Consider the following 22,662-nt stretch of genomic DNA (forward strand, 5'->3'; position numbering starts at 1 on the left):
CTTCAGACAGCAAAGTCACATTTTGCAACAAACATATGCCACGATTCTGGTCTGAACCCCTAAATTTTCTGCTCCTAGTAAAAAAAAAAAAGTTCCTGAATATATTGACGAACAGAGGTGTTCAGAGGCATAATGCACAACAAGCCAGCTGCTGCTCCTTTTTCTGGTTTCTGATAAGCCCAATGCGCTTGGCGTCCAGTAAAGGTGTTTCAGTGTGGCAGAGAGTTTTTGCACAACGGAAACCTAGCTTGCTTAGCAGTTGTTTTATTCTTTTTTTTTTCAAGCTCTTGTGCATCCCCACTTTGAAAACCCCTGACTTAAGACACAGCCCCCAAAACGCTTTTGTCCAAAAAAGATGCCATTTTTATCTTAAGTTATAAACCTTGCAGACGCTCTCTGAATAGGTGGCACTGCACGGGATGATAATATCCACCAGACATTTTCCGAGGTACATGTTTTCTCCATGAGACGATGTATAGCAGCTTTATTCAAGGCATTGCTTGCTTTTGATTTTCCAGCCATATTTTAGATAATATTTCACGGTTCTTCTTGGCAAAACCCAGGCTGTGCTACACTCTTCATGGTCTTGTTGATGGCGTTGCCAAGATTCCCCCCACTCCCTTCCTGGCTGTAGGTGTCCCACGCAGAGGACCATCTGTGACTCTCCTCCCCCTAATGGTCAGGGTGGAGTCCGCTCACGACTCTCACACCCTTTTTCCTCTCTATGTGTTTATGTACATGCTCCCCCGATGCTCCCTGTAAAGCAAACAGCACATAGCATGTGCGAGAGCTCTTGTTTCTGCTTGTGCTTGCCCGGGTTTGAAAGCGGACACGGTGCAAGAAAGCCAAAAGTCGTGCGGTAGCAGTTGGAGCACCCGTTTGTGTAGCTGCAGCAGGGTGTCGGGCACAAGTGTAGGCACACGTGTGTGTGTACATCAACACAATGTCATGGGTGTGATAATCATGTGACTCTCATCCCAATCTCGTGCATGCTGTTCATCTATATATGTATATATTCAGCAAGGAGATGCACTTTCTATGTGTCTGCAAACAGCTGTCATGTCAGCTCCCATTCCTGTGGAGTGGAGAAAGCCAAAGCCACAAATTTGACCTTGATTCTCCCTCATGCCCGAGGGCTCTTGTAAATAAAGGTCAACTGTTCTTTTTGGGGGGAATTAAAAGTGGATTTAAAAGTCCTATAATAAGACAATATCTAAAGTCACCTTAAGAACCACTTCTTTCAAATAAGGCAAATACAGCCCCCCCCCCCCCCCCCAATACGATATAGGTGGATGCCAGACTCCCATGGAAAATATTTTGACAATGTTGGGCGAGGAAGGCGGGTAATCAGGAAAGCCAGAGTATGATCGCACGACTGGCAACTTTACAACACAAGTTAACATTTAGTACTGAGTGACCATTCAAACATAATGTCTGACTCTCATACACATGGTTACACACTTTGCCCTTATTTTGGAAGAGAGAAGGCATGTGTTTTGTGTATTGTGTGTGTGTGTGTGTGTAATCAGTGAAATTACAGGGATGTAATGGCGCACGGGGGAGCAACAGCATCCCTGGCTCTGGTCCTCACAAAGCCAAGCTAGCATTGCTGTGGCTAACCACTCACATCCATGCCAAAACGCCCAAAATACCTGCCAGTGTACCACATTTATAAGTTGTTTTTTTTTTTTAACTCCACACACATCCGAGACTCCATACAAAAAGAGCAGATTGATGGTTCCCAAATTTAACTAACTTAACGGACTGTAAACATGTCAACGGTGCTAAAAGAGTGCCGAAAAATACCTCATGTGTAGTCCATGTTTTACTTTATGGGTCTGAAATATTTTTGGATAGGAAGCGAGCAGTGCTGCTTTGATCAAAGTTTCAGTATGAATATTTAAAATTACATTTTACCTAGTACAAATTAGCTTCCCCATTTGAATGGCGCATTAAACTGTAAATACATGGTGAAAGACAGCCACAATGTATGCCACCAGGCATCTTGATTTTCCTCCCAATATGTATGTGCATATAAAGCCAAATTATAAGGCAGTTGTGCCACTTAATCGGGACATTGATCATCAGAAAATGTAAAAATTGACATTTTTCTCACGTTTGGTGCTCAGAAACAGGCTTGTATTACTACTCCAACGTCTTTAGGATAGCTCATAAGGTATCACACATTTTTTTATTATTGTTAGACTGCTCAAAAGGAGAAGATAGAAGAAACTTCCAATGGTTTTTGTGCCTTTCTTCATGGGAGGTCCTGGAATGACAGATGACGGAGGACCGTTTGTTGTTGTGATGCACCAGACATCATCATTTAAAAAGTAGATCGCATCCTAGTGTGACTCAAGATGGGAGTTTTTTTTGTGCAGACCTAAATCTTGTTCACAATGACATCTCACATCAACATCCATCTCTCTGCAGGAGTTAACAGCAACCTGTTGGTGGTCCCTGCCAAAGTGGACGCTGTGCTGGGCAAGAACATCACACTGAGCTGCAGGATAGAGGCACCCCCCGACCTCATCCTCATCCAGAGCTCCTGGGAGCACCAGCGTCCTTCGGGCAAAGAGATCTTGGCCGTGTTCCACACAGAGTTTGGAACGTCCATCTCTGCAGACTACAGCAAACGCATCTCGTTTGTTTCCCCCTCTGTCCACGATGCCAGCATTACCCTTGAAGGAGTCGACTTTGCGGATATCGGCTTGTACACCTGCAAAGTGTCAACCTTTCCTCTGGGAAATACCCAAGCATCCACCTACGTCAATGTTTTAGGTAGGTAATATGCTTCTTTGTATACAACGCCATGGCCAACTGCTGAAGCTGGAACGGGACTTGGTTGACAGATTTACTAGCTTTTGAGAGCTTGAGCCCTGCCAAGCCCTTCGTGGAGGTGGATGTTTCAATACAGCTCAATGTGTTTGTACCAATCACATAAAACACAAGTGGCGCTTATAAAGCCCTGTGTACTCTGTGTATGGATGCAGTCCGTCTTTGTTTGAATCAGTGGCAGGTTACACTGTCGGTGACTGCAGTGGAACCCGCTGATGTTAGTCACACTTACTTGCTGGCTTAATCAACGTCGACGTACACGGTCGACCGATTTTCTCAGCATACAAATTGCAATGATTTTTGTTCTTCTGTTGACATGTGTGACATGGTCAACTTCTTCGTTATCGCTAAGCTGCACACCACAACGTATACAGTATACAGTCCCAACGGAGGCTCAAGTAAGACTCAAGTCTTTAAAGTCAAGTCTCGAGTAAAGGTGTGCAAGTCTAAGTCAAGTAAAGACCAGTTAAGTCAAGTCTGTAGCTACGGGCTTGAAATTTTCTTCCTGTTCACCGCAAAATATGCTTCAAAATAAAAGAATGTCAGTATTAACCTGGATTTTACCCCCATTTGTTGTTGTTAATCAAATAGGCAGAATTGTCAGAATGACAATGAGGCAAGATGACTTTGCACAATTGAGTCTTTTATTGGCAAAGTGGGGTAGGCAAATTGTCATCAGGGTACCAGTATAAAATAAAAAAACATGACTATAGTGTACAAGAAAGGAGACGGACACAATGTTATTCATTGTTATGTGTATCAGTAATCAACTAGAGCTGCAACAATTAATCAATGAATTCCCCAGCTATTTGGGAATTTGATTAATTGTTTTTGGGGCAGCACGGTGGCGACTGGTTAGCACGTATGTCATGTGTGTTAGGCCATGTGTGTGGGGATTTTCTCCGGGGACTCCGGTTTCCTCCCCCATTCTAAAAACATGCAAGGTTAATTGGCCTCTCCAAATTGTCAATAGGTATGAATGTGGGTGGGAATGGGTGGGAATGGTTGTTTGTCTATATGTGCCCTGTGATTGGCTGGCCACCAGTCCAGGGTGTACCCCACCTCTCACCCAAAGACAGCTGGGATAGGCTCCAGTATACCCGTGACCCTTGTGAGGATAAGCAACATAGAAAAGGGATGGATGGATTAATTGTTTTTGATTTAAAAATGAAAATATCCCCTGATATTTGTCCTATTTCCTTAATCATCCATCAAAGCAGACCTATTCGCATAGTGTTTTAGGTAAAACAGGATATTCACACACAGCTTTCACTTTGGAAAATAATCACCATTTTTGCCTCTTGTCTGATATGTTGTGGACTAAACCAATAACTGTTTGTGTTTGTTCATTCTAATTTTGTCTCTGTAGGGATTCACCAACTACTCGATGAATCAAAATAACAAGCCACAGATTAATTGAGTAAGAAAATATTTTGTTGCAGCCATTATGCCGTACCACAATATCAAGAGGTTTTAATCATCAACGTTTCATTCATACAGTATGGGAAATGAGAGCTGGGCTTCTTGTGTACTTCTGTGACTAATTAGTGCATTTCTTTTTAGCTGTAATCCTGTAATTTGTTTCATGACTGGATGCACTGACTTTTGTATTACAGTAAAGTCTCGTTATATCAATATTCTCGGGAGTCGGAAAAAATACCGATATAACCGGACTATCCATATATCCGATCCTGCGCCGAACTGCATTAAAAGTGGGCGGATCTTTGATATGGCATGTAATTTTCTCCTTGAGTTCATGGATTGCGTATCTAGCATGCTTTTGTACTACAATACATTTTGTACTACAGTAAATAAAAATAAACTTACGCTGTAGTGATTACCGGTTACCGGGACATAATTCACCCCGGAACATAATTCACCCCGGATAGGGAAGGTGTTGCCACCCGGAGGGTGTTTTCCGCTGTGTGTGCTGCACTCTGGTGGTGGAAGTGTGAAAAATGAAGTTGACTGGAAGCAGCCGTTCGCCGTGTCCTTTTTTGGTATTGAAATCCTTAAGCAAAGATTGATTTAAGCTGCTTTTGTATCAATATAAGCAGACCAAATTGGCTGGCGGGAGATGAAAAGGGCATCCTAGTAACCGGATTATCATAATAACCGTGTATCGTACTAACAGAGCTAATTATATCACAAAAGACTAGAAATTTGCCGAGAAATGAAAATAGTATCGTAATAAGTAGTAATTCGTTTTAACCGATATCGGTATATATAACGATGTAACCGATATAACGAGACTTTACTGTATGTGCATGTGAAAAATAAGCCACTGCAATTTTTGAGTGCCAATTAAGGCCAGAAAGACTATACAGAAATTACTTGCCTTCATCAAACAACAATGGCAGAGGATGCTTTAAAATAGCTACTATGGAGGATGATGAGCGAGTGGATTTTACACGAAGCAGCTGGATGGGTCAACACATAGTTAGTCCGACACATGTCCTGGTGTATGTGTGTACGTTCATGAAGGGCCAATTACGGTTCACATGCGGTCATGATCTCCTTTTTCAAGCTAAATACAGTGAAGAAAATAAGTATTTGAACACCCTGCTATTTTGCTATTTCTCCCACTTAGAAATCATGGAGGGGTCTGAAATTTTCATCGTAGGTGCATGTCCACTGTGAGAGAGATAAACTAAAAAGAAAAATCCAGAAATCACAATGCATGATTTTTTAACAATTTATTTGTGTGATACAGCTGCAAATAAGTATTTGAACACCTGTGTATCATCTAGAATTCTGACCCTGAAAGACCTGTTAGTCTGCCCATTAGAAGTCCACCTGCACTCCATGTATCATCCTGAATCAGATGCACCTGTTTGAGGTCGTTAGCTGCATAAAGACACCTGTCCACCCCATACAATCAGTAAGACTTTAACTTGTAACATGGCGAAGACCAAAGAGCTGTCCAAAGACACCAGAGACAAAATTGTACACCTCCACAAGGCTGGAAAAGGCTACGGAGCAATTACCAAGCAGCTTGGTGAAAAAAGGTCCACTGTTGGAGCTATCATTAGAAAATGGAAGAAGCTAAACATGACGGTCAATCTCAATCGGAGTGGAGCCCCATGCAAGATATCACCTCGTGGGGTCTCAATGATTCTAAGAAAGGTGAGGAATCAGCCCAGAACTACACGACAGGACTTGGTCAATGACCTGAAAAGAGCTGGGACCACCGTTTCCAAGGTTACTGTAGGTAATACACTAAGACGTCATGATGTGAAATCATGCATGGCACGAAAGGTTCCCCTGCTTAAACCAGCACATGTCAAGGCCCGTCTTAAGTTTGCATATGACCATTTGGATGATACAGAGGAGTCATGGGAGAAAGTTTTATGGTCAGATGAGACCAAAATAGAACTTTTTGGTCATAATTCCAATAAGCGTGTTTGGAGGAAGAAGAATGAAGAGTACAATCCGAAGAACACCATCCCTACTGTGAAGCATGGGGGTGGTAGCATCATGCTTTGGGGGTGTTTTTCTGCACATGGGACAGGACGAGTGCACTGCATTAAAGAGAGGATGACTGGGGCCGTGTATTGTGAGATTTTGGGGAACAACCTCCTTCCCTCTGTCAGAGCATTGAAGATGGGTCGTGGCTGGGTCTTCCAACACGACAACGACCCGAAGCACACAGCCAGGAAAACCAAGGAGTGGCTCCGTAAGAAGCATATCAAGGTTCTAGCATGGCCCAGCCAGTCTCCAGACCTGAACCCAATCGAAAATCTTTGGAGGGAGCTCAAACTCCGTGTTTCTCAGCGACAGCCCAGAAACCTGACTGATCTAGAGAAGATCTGTGTGGAGGAGTGGGCCAAGATCCCTCCTGCAGTGTGTGCAAACCTGGTGAAAAACTACAGGAAACGTTTGACCTCTGTAATAGCAAACAAAGGCTACTGTACCAAATATTAACATTCATTTTCTCAGGTGTTCAAATACTTATTTGCAGCTGTATCACACAAATAAATTGTTAAAAAATCATGCATTGTGATTTCTGGATTTTTCTTTTTAGTTTATCTCTCTCACAGTGGACATGCACCTACGATGAAAATTTCAGACCCCTCCATGATTTCTAAGTGGGAGAAATAGCAAAATAGCAGGGTGTTCAAATACTTATTTTCTTCACTGTAATTCAGAGCAAGATGTTTTATTGTGTGTGTTGTTTTTAAGTGTGAGGGAGTAAGGCGTACAACTTCTCTCTGGTACTTCTTCCAGGTAGTCTGGGAACTGCCCCCGATAGCCCAACCCTTTAGATAAGCAGGCTCCACTGTAAGATCAGGGATTACAGAAGGCATGACACATTGTCACCCAGTGGAACGGCTGTATTTGGTGTAATGGAGGAATGGCACGAGGCTGTGGCGGACACAAAAGTATACTGTTGTCTAGCACGCAGCTGTTAAATTGCTTGGCCCGTCCTGGATGGAGTCCTCAACGTCTTAGTGTTGTCTACAGTGAAACGGGTTTGCGCTAGAGGTTTTTTTTCTTCTTTTGGCCTTGGCGGAAAGCCTCTGTATTTGTTATTGATGATCATTTTATTAGTACAATGTGGGATTTGGTTGTGTACAAACAAACCTCACAAACACCCCCACTCGCTGCCTCATTGTGTTATATACTTCTTAACATGCTCCAATTGGCACAAGGAGCCTTTTTTTAAATGTTTTTATTAAAGATAGGCCATTAAAAGCAGATGACAGTCTATTGCCACGTGGGTCCAATCAGACATTACACAATCTTTGTAAGCAGAGTTGACACTGAGTGGAGTCAGCATCATGAGTCGATTAAGAGCCATAAAATGGATATGAACCATTTGAATCTTTGTGCCTCCATGATCATATGCAGGCAGACCTCGGTTTACAACTTTCCGTGGTTCTGACGCACTCCTAAACATAATGTTTTTGTTGCTGTATTTGTCATGTGCATGAGTTCTGTGTACAGCGTGAGTGAATTACTTTAGTTAGTCGCTTATTAGTTACAAAGTCCCACAATGCTCCTGCCAAGAGGTTTTCTTGTTTTTCAACCAGTCTTGCCCTAGTTTAAACACATATGCGTGTCAGTCCCCTTACGTCCACAAATTTGGCCAAACACCCTTCAGTTTTAGAGCTGTGTGAGAAATTTCAAGTCTGTCCCACAGCACTGCCATTTGGTGTATTGGTAAAAAAACAAAAATAACAGCACAAGCAACACAGAATTGGTGCATGTTTTGACAAATTTTTATATGCAACGGTTTATGCGTACAAGCGGTAACTGTTTTCACATAGCAGTAACTAGCAGGCCAAGAGGATGGCAGCCAACCAATCAATCAGCACTGGGCAGGAAATATATGATGCAAGTACCCAAAAGGATTAGAGTGACCTTTTTGTTGTATACTGCTGACAGGTTCATTGGAAACCTGCTCTATAAGAAAATGGACTTTCTAAAAATGGTGCACCAAGTTGACAAGTGCAGCAGCTAGAGGAATTTATTGTTCCGCTCTGAACTATTTTCCCCCCCTTTTAAAATTGTCTCCTCAGTCATGCGGCCAACGATGCAGCAGCTCTTTTTTTTTTTTTTTTTGCAAAGTCAGAAAGCTGAAAAATCTGCTGCATAGAGATTTGCTTACTCATGGAAAAGCCAGTGCTCATCCAGTGGCCAGTCATGCTCAACTGAAGCCAGGTTTATGTTTCAAAGGAACAGATGCAGACCTACAAGCGTTATATATGTGTTATATGTGTTGACAGTGTGCTACCAAGTCAGCTATTAATGCACATGCTAATGTTTCTATAGAGTGCAGGTGGTCAGAGGGGGAAATGGTTACCCTTTCCATTCATCAACCCAACTCCTCCCTTCCTGACACGGACTCCAAATGAACATGTCTGTCTGATTTAGTCATTGTGCGGGCTCCGAACATAGAGCTGCTACTGTTTTTAGATCCAGTCTGTTAGGAGGGGCAGAGAGTGTGGCGTCCCCACCCACGCACAAGACGGCTGGTTATTTTTAGGGAGCGGGGTGCCAGGAGTTATTTGAATTTGTAGTCACACCACCCCCCCCTCGACTGGCACGAGGCTAGCAGATGTCCTTAAAGGTGACGGCCTTGTCTTGTGGATTAGGCAGTGGACAGGTCCCCCTCCTGTGTGTCACCTTTAAAACTGTCAGTGCTGCAGTAAGTGGAGCAGTGCTCTTTTATAGAGCGGCAGAGGAGACAAAGAGGTATCGTGGAACATGCCAAGACGTTTAAGGGATGCCCTTTAGTGATGGCTGGAGCAACATATAAATACTGTATCAGTACTCCAATTCCAGCCTTACTGGTATTGATTCTCATGCTACACTATTAGTAGTATTTTACACATTTGATGGAGATGTATGTTCTAAGAAAATCACAACAGTGGAAGCAAAGGTTTTTTTTTGTAAATGTGTGGTCCTGTAGATGTACTGTAAATATAGTGAAGTAGTAAAAAAGTATGAGGTCAGAGTTGGTAATCAATACAAGCTCTGCCAATTATAGAGCAAGTATATACCAATAACACAGCAGTGAGAGAGTTAACTCCAGTACTCCCTTGCCACTTGACGTTTAGAACTTCACGGGTTCACTCTATCACGGTGTTTCAAAATTATATTAATTAGTAAGTCATACTGTTTCATGGTTGAATACGGACAATTATTCATTCATTCATTAATTTTCTACCGCTTTTTCCTCACGAGGGTCGCGGGAGTGCTGGAGCCTATCCCAGCTGTGTTCAGGCGTGAGGCGGGGTACACCCTGGACTGGTCGCCAGCCAATCACAGGGCACATATAGACAAACAACCATTCACACTCACATTCATACCTATGGACAATTTGGAGTCTCCAATTAACCTAGCATGTTTTTGGAATGTGGGAGGAAACCGGAGTACCCGGAGAAACTCCAAACAGGGAGGGTGGAATTGAACTCGGGTCTCCTAGCTGTGAGGCCTGCGTGCTAACCACTCGATCACCGTGCAGCCTGATCGCAACGTGTTATATTAATATATATAGTTTGTTTGGAGTTCCCACACAAAAATGATCATTTAAAAGTATTGAAATGTTGTACAAATACATGCATGTATTTTTTTTTTGTACCCTATGTAATTTGTTAACCAATGTGAAATTTTATCATTGATTATTTCATGGATCCCCATTAGCTCCCCAAACAACCGTCCATTGCACAAGGCAGCAACACATTGGACACCCAAAAAATGAAGGAGAAAACCCACGCATGCACGGGGAGAACATGCAAACTCCACACAGAGATGGCCGAGGGTGGAATTGAACCCTGGTCGGACAATTATTAGTAAAAAAAAAAATGCAATACTAAGCAAATGTTATATATTTTATGCCTAAATTAAACATTTTCTGACACAAGGACGGTATTAAATAAGGATCGCCCGAGACATCGGCCAGCCGATACATCGGGCCAATATTTGCGTTCTGTACTTGAATCGATATCGGCCGATATGCCAATGTATTTTTCGGCCGCATGGTTTACAGACAGACATCCGCCGGGCAGCTTTGTGTTGCCGGAAGACCCTGCAACACACTCAGCCGCGGTACCCCTCCCACACTGCAAGAGTGGTGAATCACAACAAGAGTACGTTTTCAACTTTTAATTAGCCTCTAATAGTTAAACTTAGTTGAAATATTGCCACCTGCTTTGAAATAGGAAACATGAACGGCAAGTGCATGCAATATACGTACGTGCTTGAAAATATAGTTTAGTTTGTGGGTCTGAAACCAGGAATGCTGCTGAATGCTTCATCTTTAAAACTGCATACAGTTGTAATTAGGGAGCTGTTGATGTAGTTGGAGTTGCATGGTGTTTGTAGGAGTTTCATTCGGCGAACGCCGGGCTGAGGTTAAATGCTTGTCGTGTTATGTGTGTGCGCTCACACATGCGCTGAATATTATATATAATAATATTAAACACATGGTTGAATATTTATTCCTTTTAAAGTTGATAATGCCGTTTAAATGTGTGTTTAAGAAAGCTGAACCCTACTGTGTTCAGTGTTTACATTTCAATAAATATTTGTTTAAACTTGAGACCTGTAATATTTGTTATCATTGTCATTTTTTCATGTAAATTGAGGCAGCAAAAGCAATATCAGCCACAAATATCGGCCCAAGCAAAATCGGCTATCGGCTAAGGGTGATGGCTAGTTACTGATCGTCAGTATCCCTAGTATTAAATGCACTTTTTTTCAGACAGGTCATAGCCTGAGTCCAAGACACAGTTACCAATTCCAGCAAAGTACTTCCTCCCCTCCAGATAGCATCTGAACCAGATTAGCGCACCCACCCAGTTTTCTAACCTCTGTACTCAGATCACATTGTCAACTGTTCTAGCAGCACTGGTCACTCAGGTCTAGCAGAACTAAAACTGAGACCTTGTCTGCATATCATTTTCTTATCTTGATCAGTGCTGTCTTAGTCTTGAGGTGGGCCCCAACCTTTTTGGAAATTGATCAAACACATTGTTAGACAGGAGAAAATCAGCAAGCTTTTTGTGTACAACCTCTTGTAAGACTTTTCCCAAGACTGGCAGGCTCGATATGGGCCTATAGTTGTTCAGTACTGTGGCATCAAGACTGCACTTCTTTACAAGATGCTTAATTACAGCAGCTTTTAGGGTCTTTGGAAATGTTCCAGTCTGTAGGGAGACATAACTAGATGAGTGAGTTGTGGTAGCAAACTATTCAGCACAGTCTTTAGAAATCTAGTCAAGAAGGCAGCACGCTGATGGAGTCTCTTTGACTGTAAATATTGGGTAAATATGTGGTGTTCATTCATGGGGGCTCTAATAATGTTAGAAATCGCACTTGGAAGATTGCAAGGTGTGCCTAAAGACCTTTATGTGCACTTTCAGCAGGCAAACACTTACAAAATTATTATTCATAGCCATGCCATAGTTCACAGTCTTGGTTGGCTTCTGGCTGCCCTGTTCTCGTGGTACAGCTTTCCTCCAAACGAGAAAACTTTTCCCGTTTTAATCTTACACCCCTACTGTATAAGCATTTACTTTGCATACAATTAGTTCATACGTCTGCTGTTTGATATTGAAAATTGATAGGATGCACGATCTAGTGAGAACCGTTACACTAGTGGTGTTGGCATGATCTCAGGTGTGCGGTATAATGAATGCAATCCCTCCTCCAGCCAGGTAATGATAATCACCACCTTGCATGATGGAACTAGCTAGAAAAACTACATCAACTTCTATGTCAAAGACCACTGTATGTGGCAACATGAACCTTCGTGCAGCATCAAGTGTGTCTAAAATACATTTTGTGTATTCACCAGCACACACGTTTGTCCAATGCCAGTGTGACTGCAAAGCAAACGGTATGAATATGTTGTCCTGAACAAAGTAGCGAATGACAGGCGTGACTACAGACACAAGTGTATGTCAGTGCACTTTAAGAGCTATTAAGGTTTGGGAGATCCTAACAACAGGCCAATATACTGTATACTACTGGTGTCCATTGAAATCTTCTTCATGATAGAATGGCATCCATTTTTAATGCATGGACAGTATGTAAATGGAATGATATCCTTCCACTCAGCAGTTAAATCCACCAAGGGCCACTTCCTTTACTTCTTATCTAATGATGGACATGAATTATTTATGATTTATTAAGAGTACCAAAATGCCAAATTCTTCTCTTTCCTTCCTCTTGCAGTGGAGCCGAAGGTGTACGTCTCCGCCGGTCCTGCCGCCCTGCTGCATGGCGAGAGTGAGTCCCTGGTGGCTACCTGTATCGCAGAGCGCGGCCGCCCCGCCGCCGAGGTCTCCTGGGAGACTGTTGATATGCACGGGAGGGTGGAGAGGCAGAGCCGTGACGAGCCGGACGGCACCATCAGCGTGCATGTACGCTACCTGTGGCAGCCACAGAGCTACGCCCAGGGCAAGACACTGACATGCGTCGTGCAACACCCGGCCCTGCAGACGGAGTTCCGCATACCCTACACCCTCAATATTCAATGTGAGTACTCCATGCCTTCATTCAAAATGCTGGATGAACAGAAGTGCATCCATGCATCAATTTTGAAGAGCTTGTCCTCATTATGGACCATTTAGAGCAGTGGTCTCAAACTCAATTTACTTGGGGACCACTGGAGCTCTGGTCTGGGTGAGACTGGGCCACATCAGGTTTTCAAAAAAAAACAAAACGCATTTATTAAAAACAAAAATTAAAAAAAACCTTCTCTTTGGTTCTAATTTTTTTACAAGACTCTGATAAAGGCTCTGATAAAACATTCCACTGTTCTCAAATATCTTACTTTTTATTTTTCTACACAAAATAAGATGAAAAATAAATAAACAAATCAAAAATAAGGAAAATCAATCAGTAATAAATAAATAAATACAATAATAATAATTAAACTGCAAATAATAAAAACTTTAAAAAGCACATATAGTTGGTGGGTAGACAAATTATTTTTTTCTGATTAAAATTAACAAAGCATTATTAGAGCCCTGTAGACATGACAAAACACGACTATAGTCACATTTATACTCTTTTTATTTACAACATATTGCGCAACTGCAGGGTCTTGAGACACATGCGAACTCGCAAACTAGAGAGCTAGCGACCTAAACGGTAGCCTTCAAGTTATTTCCTTTCAACTTAAATAGCCAAAAACTTACCACTTCCACACGGATAGGGAGGATAACTATTAACAGTTATTTAACCTTTAACATGAACATGAATCAAACGTAATAATTTTTTCTGGGTACATGATACCATACAGCATCCATATCAAACTTGCGCGGGCCGCACTAACATTAAAATTGCATATCAAGGCGGGGGCCTCAAACTAGTGTCCTGCGGGCCACATTTGGCCCGCGGGCCCCGTGTTTGAGACCTCTGATTTAGAGTCTCCAGGTATGCTAACATGCATGTATTTGGGATGTGAGAGGATGAGTAACTAGAGAAAATCCATGCACACACGGAAAACATGCAGAGTTCACATGGAAATATTCCAACTGGAAACGCTGATTTATTGAAATCATGCACTCATCTTCTAGATATTAGCATCTTATAGGACTGCATGAGTGCCAGCTAATGAAGGTTTTATGAGCTATCGATCAACCCCCAGCAGTGACACACAGTAGCAGGACTGTGCTTGGACCGGTGGGCGGAGGAGCAGGCCAAAGCAAGGTTAATACAGGCGGAATGATGCTTTGCAGCTCAATAAATCACCTCTGAGGCAGAAGCAAAGGGGTTTTAACTGCAAAAGAAGTACAATTTCAATGCGCAACTGTGTGACGGGGTCGGCGAATAAGACGAGGCAAGGCGTTCTGCTTTTGTTCAGTAATGAGTTCCTCATTTGTTCTCCAGAGAAATCATAATGGAAAAATTGGATATCTAAGTCAGTGTTTGCCGTGTTTTATTACAGTAGCATGTGCTGGCTTCATTTAGGACAACCTCCTGTTTCACTTTGTTTTCGTTTTTGTCACTTCCCGGCAGTGCACTTTATTAGCTGCACAGTTTATTCTTTCCGAGTGGCTTTTCACTATTTGTTCTTGGCTTCCTTCACCACAATAAAAAGTTTTGTTTTAGTCATTGTTCCTGTGCTTGCAATATAGCATAATGCATCCTGTGTTTCGCCTCGTATGCAAACGCTTGTGTGTCCAATTGAGTATGTTGTCCCAACTACAATATGCTTTGCTCAGCATAGCCTACCTATTGTTGTAGCTGCTCAAGCAACCTTTGGTTTCACTTTGTTCCACAGTTGCACCAATGGTCTCAATAACAGGAGTGGAGAAAAACTGGTATGCCGGACAAGCTAACGTGAGGTTCATGTGCGACGCTCAGGCCAACCCTCCTGCCCGCCAGTATACATGGGTCAGGTCAGTATCCCATTTCCTAAAACAACTGCTTTTATGTCACATTATGTGAATATACCCCCCCCCCCCAAAGGTGGACATGAAAAGTATGGGCACCAGTGGCTTAGAGCAAGTTGTTAAACAGTAGCGGAACACTCGCTCTCTCCACCCAGTCCTAACCTCCAGTGCTGCTCCAGTGCTGTGTATGTCTGGTGGTCGTAGAGGCTGGAGGCGGCAATCTACTCCACGGCAGATGTAGTTTACCACCATAGTTTACCATTTTGTCATGTCTTGTTAGAGTAGTCCATGTACAGCTTGTATAGCAGTATAGATTTATTGAAAAAGAGTCAACATCACAACATCATTGTCGAAATAACATGGTCAACATTTTGTCCAAAGTTCCATTATTTACTGTGACCACCTTGTACTGCCTTAATCCTCTTGGGCATGGCATTCATCAGAGCTGGACAGGTTGTTCCTGGAATCCTCTTCCACTCCTCCTTTATGACATCACTGGTGGAGCTGCTGGATGTCAGACACTTCTAGCCAGTAGACTCTCCTCCACCTTCTGCTTGAGATGCCCCACAGGTGCTCAGTTGGGTTCGGGTCTGGAGGAGACATACTTGCCACTCCATCACCAACACATCCACCTTCCTAAGACACTTGTCATCTGGGGGTGGACTCTTTATCCCACATTCCTGATAAAGACTATGCTTTGATTCAGTCACCTTTCCGCTCAGTGAACCGCGACTTCCCAATGTCAGCAGCACTCATGCAGCCCAGACCATAACAGTTCCATCACCGCCACCATTATTGTGTTGCCAGTTATGTAGACAATAATGGCTGTGTGTTGATTTATTTCCAGGGGATGGTAAATCTATACTGCTACACCAGCTGTACAATGACTACTGCCATATATCAAAAAGCAGACAAATGCTCGCTCTTAAAGACAGTGTCAAAGGGGCTAGTCGTAACCCAAACAGCACAACTCAACACTTGATCTGCTGAATGCAACCACCAGGAAGACTCTTGACAGCTCTAAATAAAAAAGATTCAAAATGGTTACTGCATCAGCGTAACTCTGGTGTTGTGGCACTTTGTCCTCTGATTTAAAAACAAGGTTCATGGCGATCTGACAGTAGACACAAAGTCCTGCCCGGTGAAACCTTATGCCCCCGGTTTTGACTTTAAAGGGCCTTTAAATCTTGAGTATTTTTCCATACTTTTACAACGTTTGTGTATGAAGTGCATACAGATCTAATAGTCACACGCATGCTTCTTAGTGTAAATGAAATGTTTCCGTGTTTTAGGTTGGATGGATCGATGCCTGAGGGCATTGAGATCGTAAGCAACATGTTCACGTTCATGCGCCCACTGCAGCTCAACGACTCAGGCGTGTATCGATGCGAAGTGACCAATGACGTGGGCCTCCGCAGCCAGGATGTGTCCCTGTGGGTGCAAGGTAATGTCTCAGTCATGACCAACATTTGCAGATGAGTAACCCTAACAGTTTCCCAGGGTCTGGCCCTGGAACCCTTTTTTATTTGTCTGATATTGAAAAGATCTCATGTAGCCTTTTAGCTCACGCTCAAGTTTCACTGAGTCGTAATAAATTGCATTGACAGATTTGCGGGGCATAAGAATTATGGGTAGTATATAAGCCGTGTTCCAGTGTAACCCAGTCGTATGTGTGTGTGTGTGTGTGTGTGTGTGTGTGTGTGTGTGTGTGTGTAAATATCAATGACATCAAGTGAAGGCCAAAGTGGATAGGTTTCCCTCATTGTGATTGTATAAATGCTGAAGGTGGATCTTTGTATGTAGAAACCTGCAGCATTCACATCTGCTTCCTGTGTCGGGCCTGCTTTGCCACTTGGTTCATTGCTGCAAAGTCGGGTGTGGATCCTGTGAACGCCGCATCTCCTCCTTTTTATTTTCATTCCTCCTTCGCTCCTTTGTAATCCCTCTCCAAACAAAGCAACTGCTGCTTTTGGATCCCCCCGGGCCGTGCCGATCACTCGCTTTTTCTCACCGCAGAGTGGAAAGTGCTGGACGAGCCCCAAAAAAGCTGTCATGCTCCATCTGCTTACAGGCCCGAGTCCTCGTTCAAACCAAAGCACAGCTGAGAGACATCCCATCCAGGAAAGACTTGGCCGGCCAATTATCTTGCCTTGCGTCAAATATTAAGACTCGGTCTTGTGGCCTCCTGCCTGCCTCCCCCCCCCCCCCGTGGAAATAGCCATGCTCGTGTGCGGCAGCTATACCCCTCCCCCGCTGTGGACGCTCGCTGTTGCTGCCTCTGAAGCCTTGTGGTTTTTGGCCGCTCAGCTACGTGTTTGCAGATGCTCTTAACCTACCTGAGGTTAACCCACCCCCATCCCCACCTACAGCCACCCAAAGCCCCCTCCGGGGTGCAATCGATAGCAACTGACAAAGAAGGTTAATACCAGAATTCCTTTCATTGACTTGTCATTATCCTGCAGCCTCCAGGCGAGACTCCCATGTTGTTTTTAAATATGCATATTTTTCGTGTTTTGAGTCACTGAAAACAGATTTTTTTTTTTGCCAAGTTTTCTAAAGCTCTTCATCACTCCATTATTATGACATACAGTTTGCTGGTATTTTCCAATTGGTGCGTTTCCCATGCCCAGATAAAATGGAGGGTTGCATCAAGAAGAGCATCCCAGCCAAAAAATTACATGAATTGGCAAAGCTGACTCTGACCTGCAGCAAAAATGCATCAAAACACACACCACTTCTGTGTTGCTAGTGCCCGATGGTGGTGCTTAAATCCCAAAGCTGGACCACTATAATTTGGAGTGACTTGAAATTTCTCAATGCACTCTCCAACACATCCATTGTAACTTTACGGTCTTCGGTCGAATCACCGCACAACTTGATACAAATTTGGACCAGAAAAGCGTGTGTGTGTAAAGTTTGCGCAAAATGGGTTGAAAAACTGCAACGGGACTCGGCAACTCATTGTTCATAAGTCATTGACCATTTGTCAAAGGCAGAGGTATGGAACCTGTGGCTCGCAAGCCACAGGTGGCTCTTTTGATGAATGTATCTGGTCCTCAGACATTTCTTAACACGATAAAATGTATTTATTTTACAATTTAAAGTGCTGACATTTTAAAGTACAACATTACAGGAATCAGTGTTGAAAATAACCTTCAAAATATAAAACATTCTCATGCATTTCCATCCATCTATTTTCTACCACAATGGGGGGGTGCGGGGGGGGGCAGAGCCAGTGCCAGTTTTCCTTCAGATATTTTCCGGGTCAGACTCCAAAACTTGATTATTATTGGATAATGTGGTAGCCTATTCGAGTCATTGAGGGGTCAAGAATAGTCAGCCGGCTAATTCTGCAGCGCAAACCCTTTTGAAGATGGCAAAAAGAAAGAAGGACGAGAAGTACCATGCAAAACCAGAAGTCACATTAATGGCAAGATGTATTTTATTATTGTTATAGCATTATTATGATTGGTTAGCATCAGCCAATACATTTATTGACATTTATTATATTTTAAAATTGTTAGTCTTGCTTATAAATGAATGCATTTAGTTGTACTCTGTGTTAAAAATATGATATGGCTTTCACAGAAATACATTTTAAATATGTAGCTTTCATGGCTCTCTCTTATGATTATAATGTGAGGATATCTCTATTGCTTGTGCTAGCATGTTGACGCCAACCCATCTATGGGGGGCCACAAATGTTATTGTCCTTGAAAGTTAGGACACCCCATTGGGTTTGAATTCTATATGATTTCACTTTTCCACTATGTTGTTGCAGTTGCAACTTGTTTCAGAAATTGTCTTCTTTAGGCGTTTATGGCACCTATTGATATGTAAAACTACATCTCACACCGTGGCGATCCCCCACACTGCAACTAAAGGGGGGAAACCACAGACATGGCGGTCTGAATATGCAAACCTGCAGGCTATGATGGCAAATTCCGATTTTTATGTGGTTGTTCACACTACCAAAACATTTCGACTTGTTCATGTGAATGCAAAGCATCTGGTAAGTGACGTGCACACACATTTAGTGTGTTTACGGAAGTACAGATTGTTGCAGTGTGTGCTCTAGTGATGTCCGATGCCACTGCTTTCATTTCCGATACGATAAATAATTCTGGTTGGTATCGCCGATACTGATCCGATACTAAAGAATAAAGAATCATGACATCATAGGAATTTATTGATTTCCTTTAAACCCTGAAGTATATCTAAATCATATATTCAATCAATTCATCAATATTTTGATATCAGTATCAACTTCAGAGCATGAAGAGCTGGTATTGGAAGTATAAAAATTCCCATGTGCTGGCGTGCTCTCCTCCTTGCCAAGTTCAAGGATTTAGCTTAACGGGAGTGAATATTTTCTCAACCAAATGACTCCATGTTGGAGGTTAAGAAGAATTTCGGCTATGGCAGTTGGTAGAAACCATGTTGCCAGTCCTGTTCCAGGAGGGTGTGGATGGATGTCGGAGGCAGGAGTGCTGAGACATTGACAAGAGCTGAGAGGTAGAAGCAATGGACGCGATGGCAGAAGAACATGGCTGCTTGGATGAAGCACAGATGGAGAATGCATCCAGCATGGTACCTCACTAGTGATGTATTGCTGCAGAGGAGGAGTGGCGGTATCAGGCTGCTGGTAGCCTCAGAGGCTGGAGGTCAAAATGGAAACGGTCCTCTGACCTTTCAGTACGCAGCCCTTTTCCCTCACTCTGGCTGCTATCACAAATGCCGACCTATCTCCCTTCAGACCCAGGATAAATAAGATGCAGGGACCTCACATCCATCACAGCGTCTCACCTTCTCACATGATGACCCTGCGAAGGAGGAGTCGGGAGGGGGAGGGAATGGCATTTACTCACATGCTCGTCCTTCCATCGCTCCTTGTCTACCTTTATCTCTGTTGTGCTCCAACGTTTAGCGTGTAGCTTTCATTTCCACCTTTTTTGCTCAGTAGTGCAGCTTTTTAACAGAGACGCATACGTCTGCTCCCACCTGCAAACGGCGTGGCTGGGGAAATGTTGCCATGTCAGTGGAACAGAGCTGTGCAGGCGCCATTCGCCCAGGGTAATGTTTTTATGACCATGCGGTCCCGTTTATTAATCTTCTCATCGCTTGTACCCACTGCAGAACCCCCGTCCACCACGGCCAGCACCAGCACCACCACATCGCCGCACCACACCTCTGGACCCGGCACTGCAGCAGACCAGCAGAGGTCCCCGTTCACCTCCCCGACCCTGGCATCCTTGCAAGACAGCACCCTGGGCACAATAATCGGTGGGGCTGTGGGCGGCCTGCTCTTCCTGGTCCTAGTCCTGATTCTGGCCGGTGTCTGCTTCATGCGCCAGCGCCGCACTTTCAGGGGCGACTACTACACCAAGCAGTACCTGGGACCCTCAGACATGCAGAAGGAGTCTCAGTTGGACGTGCTGCAGCCTCACGAGCTGCAGGAGGTGTATGGCGACAAGACGAGCAAAGGCAGCCAGGATCTGAAACCCAAATTGGGTGGGGACATCATTTACCCTGACTACGTCCTGCAGAGCAAGGATAGGAACGACTGGGCAGACCGGGAGGGGGACTACTACCCCGATCACTACCACGGCCAGAACATGCACCCCTGCGGGCCGCCCGTAACGAATAATGGCTCGCCTTACATCCCAGAGGACTGCTACAACAATTGCACAGACAGTGACTACGTGTCCCACCTGGACGGATCTGTCATCTCACGGCGGGAGTGGTATGTCTGACCAAGTCATTGAGACAGAAGGACAACACTGACTGTAAACCACTTGACCTTAAGGAGGCCTACGTTGCAGAGGAGCTGCAGGCAAGCCGGGACGCCTCCGCCATTTGATATGTTTGGGCTCAGGAGGAGCATCAGCGAATGAGACCACGCCTCGTGTTTGTGCACCTGTCTTTAAGCGCAGCTCGGAATGTCAGGAGTCAAACCCTCGTTTGTGACGTGCTTAAACCTCTTAAGGGACAGGAAAGCTGCATTTTAAAGAGCCCCTCCTTATTGCACGAGGCATCAATTGAAAGAGATGGTCAGGGAAAAAAGGGGAGACTGCGGGCCTTCTTCCACGTCTACAGTCATGCATTAGTATCACTACTGACACGTGTTAGTCGTCACAGAAGCACACAACATGGAAGGGAGCCAACTGGCTGTGGCCCTCGAGTCTTCTTTTCTTTTCGCGTCTGGGGCATCCATTGATCATTAGGGTTGTTTTTTTTCCTTCTTCGTACTTTATTTTGCATCAAAGCCATGTGTTGCAGATGTGACGCTCACAGCTGTCATCATTTGGGGCTTTTGCGGCGACTTAAACCGCCGCCATTTTCAGCTCCCACTCCGCTCGTCAGGATCCGCGTTGGTGAATCAGGAAAATAACACAGCGCAAATGGGGGCTGTGGGGGGAGTGAAGGAAAAAAAAACCCAAAAGACGAGGGCCACTTGTAGCTTACATTGGAAACATTGTAGGCCGCTGACATCACTGCTGATCACAGAGCAGTTTGGCTGCACCCTGGAAATGTGATCCACGGCTGCAAGAAGCTGACGTGAAGAACCGTCTCTCGTTGGAAGTGCCTCCCAAAAGGATGTGTACATTTTCTCTTCTACTAACAACAAACCCGGTGACACCAAGCGCTGACATCATCCCTGATCTCACAGCCCGCCGCTTGATTTCACCATCTTTCCACCACTCTTCCTCAGGAATTGAAAATGGATCAAAGTGCTCTTCTTGGATCCATTGAGGGAAAGGGAGGGAGTGGGGTGGGGGGTGCGGACAGAAGTGTTGCTATGCATCCCGGACGAGACGCCTCCCGCCTCCTATGGGTTTTTTTTTTCTTTCAGCTTGTGGGTGCATCCCGTCCCCGCCCTCACTCGCCGCCCCGCCCCGCCCCGCCTGAGAATAAACCGCTTTAATGTCGGCTGGCCTCAGTGGCCGCACACACACATCTGCACACATGCAGCCCACATACGAGGAGCGGCCCTCGCCTCAAATAACTTTAATTTAGCCTCTCGCACTCGGTGATTTGCGGCACATTTTCCCGCGCAGCCGTCTGAATCACCATCGCCTTCTTTCAATCCAAAAACATTGCGAGCCGAACCAAGTGATGAATGGCAACACTTTTCTTGAACCTTCCTTTTGTATATGAAATGATTCCCCAGTGTTACCATTTTGTGTACATAATGCTGATAGGTTAGCTTAGTCCTTAAGTTGTACAAATAGCTGGTGCCTTAGATGGGCTGATGCACAGAAACTCATACTTCCTGCAGGCATCCTCCATCTGGATATTTAAGGTTTCAAACCGTTAATCAGACAAAAGGTTGATTGTCACGCCTTATATGCTTTTTTAAACGGACGCATGTAACTTGCTAAGTTACAAAGCGAGCCAGAATCGTAGAAAATATTGTCCTGTAAATAAGCTGGCATTTTTTGCATTGTTATGGAAAGAGAATCTCTTTTTTGTTTGTTTTGTATGACTTGTTTAATATTCAGAGTGTTAGTTTACCTTATGAGCCTTTGAGCATTTGGTGGTTCCCGACCTATGGATTTTTTTGTACGGGATGATGGTGGTCTCACAGGAATTGCAGATGAATGTGCGTCAAATTGTAGTTTTCTTCTGTTTGCAATAAAAGGATCCACATTATTGCACTCAGGCGTGTCCTCCGTGTCTCCTTCCAGACAGGAAGCTCCACTTTGAACCTTTAAGAGTCCACTTATGAGGTCCGACTTAAGGCACTAAAGTCATACGCCCCCCACAGTGTTGACTTTAGTGACAACTCATTAGTGCATGTCACTCATCTTTAGTGCCAAGATTGTAACATAATTCTCGTTTGTTTCAACAAGACATTAGTTGGATTTTCTACAACAACAACAAAAACAACCACACAGTCCATTTTTTGTTTCACTTGAGCAAACCTTTGTTGAAATTGCTATGAAATATTATATTCCTTAATAACCCCCCT

The 22,662-nt window shown here is 43.9% G+C and overlaps 1 protein-coding gene across 1 annotated transcript in view; it reads left to right on the forward strand.

Moving 5' to 3' along the window:
- The window catches only part of nectin3a (nectin cell adhesion molecule 3a), a 38,317-nt gene extending 15,877 nt beyond the window's left edge, over positions 1-22,440 (forward strand). Inside the window, exons 2-6 of the mRNA XM_058080793.2 lie at positions 2,434-2,781; positions 12,523-12,825; positions 14,579-14,696; positions 15,983-16,134; positions 19,827-22,440. Of these exons, the coding sequence (XP_057936776.2) occupies positions 2,434-2,781; positions 12,523-12,825; positions 14,579-14,696; positions 15,983-16,134; positions 19,827-20,443 (1,538 nt within the window). The 3' untranslated portion in view covers positions 20,444-22,440. The remainder of the gene's footprint in view (positions 1-2,433; positions 2,782-12,522; positions 12,826-14,578; positions 14,697-15,982; positions 16,135-19,826) is intronic.
- Positions 22,441-22,662: the final 222 nt, after the last annotated feature.

Source organism: Doryrhamphus excisus, linkage group LG8, assembly GCF_037039965.1.
Source record: "Doryrhamphus excisus strain RoL-2023G ecotype Guam linkage group LG8, RoL_Dexc_Guam_v1.1, whole genome shotgun sequence".
Taxonomy (NCBI): domain Eukaryota; kingdom Metazoa; phylum Chordata; class Actinopteri; order Syngnathiformes; family Syngnathidae; genus Doryrhamphus; species Doryrhamphus excisus.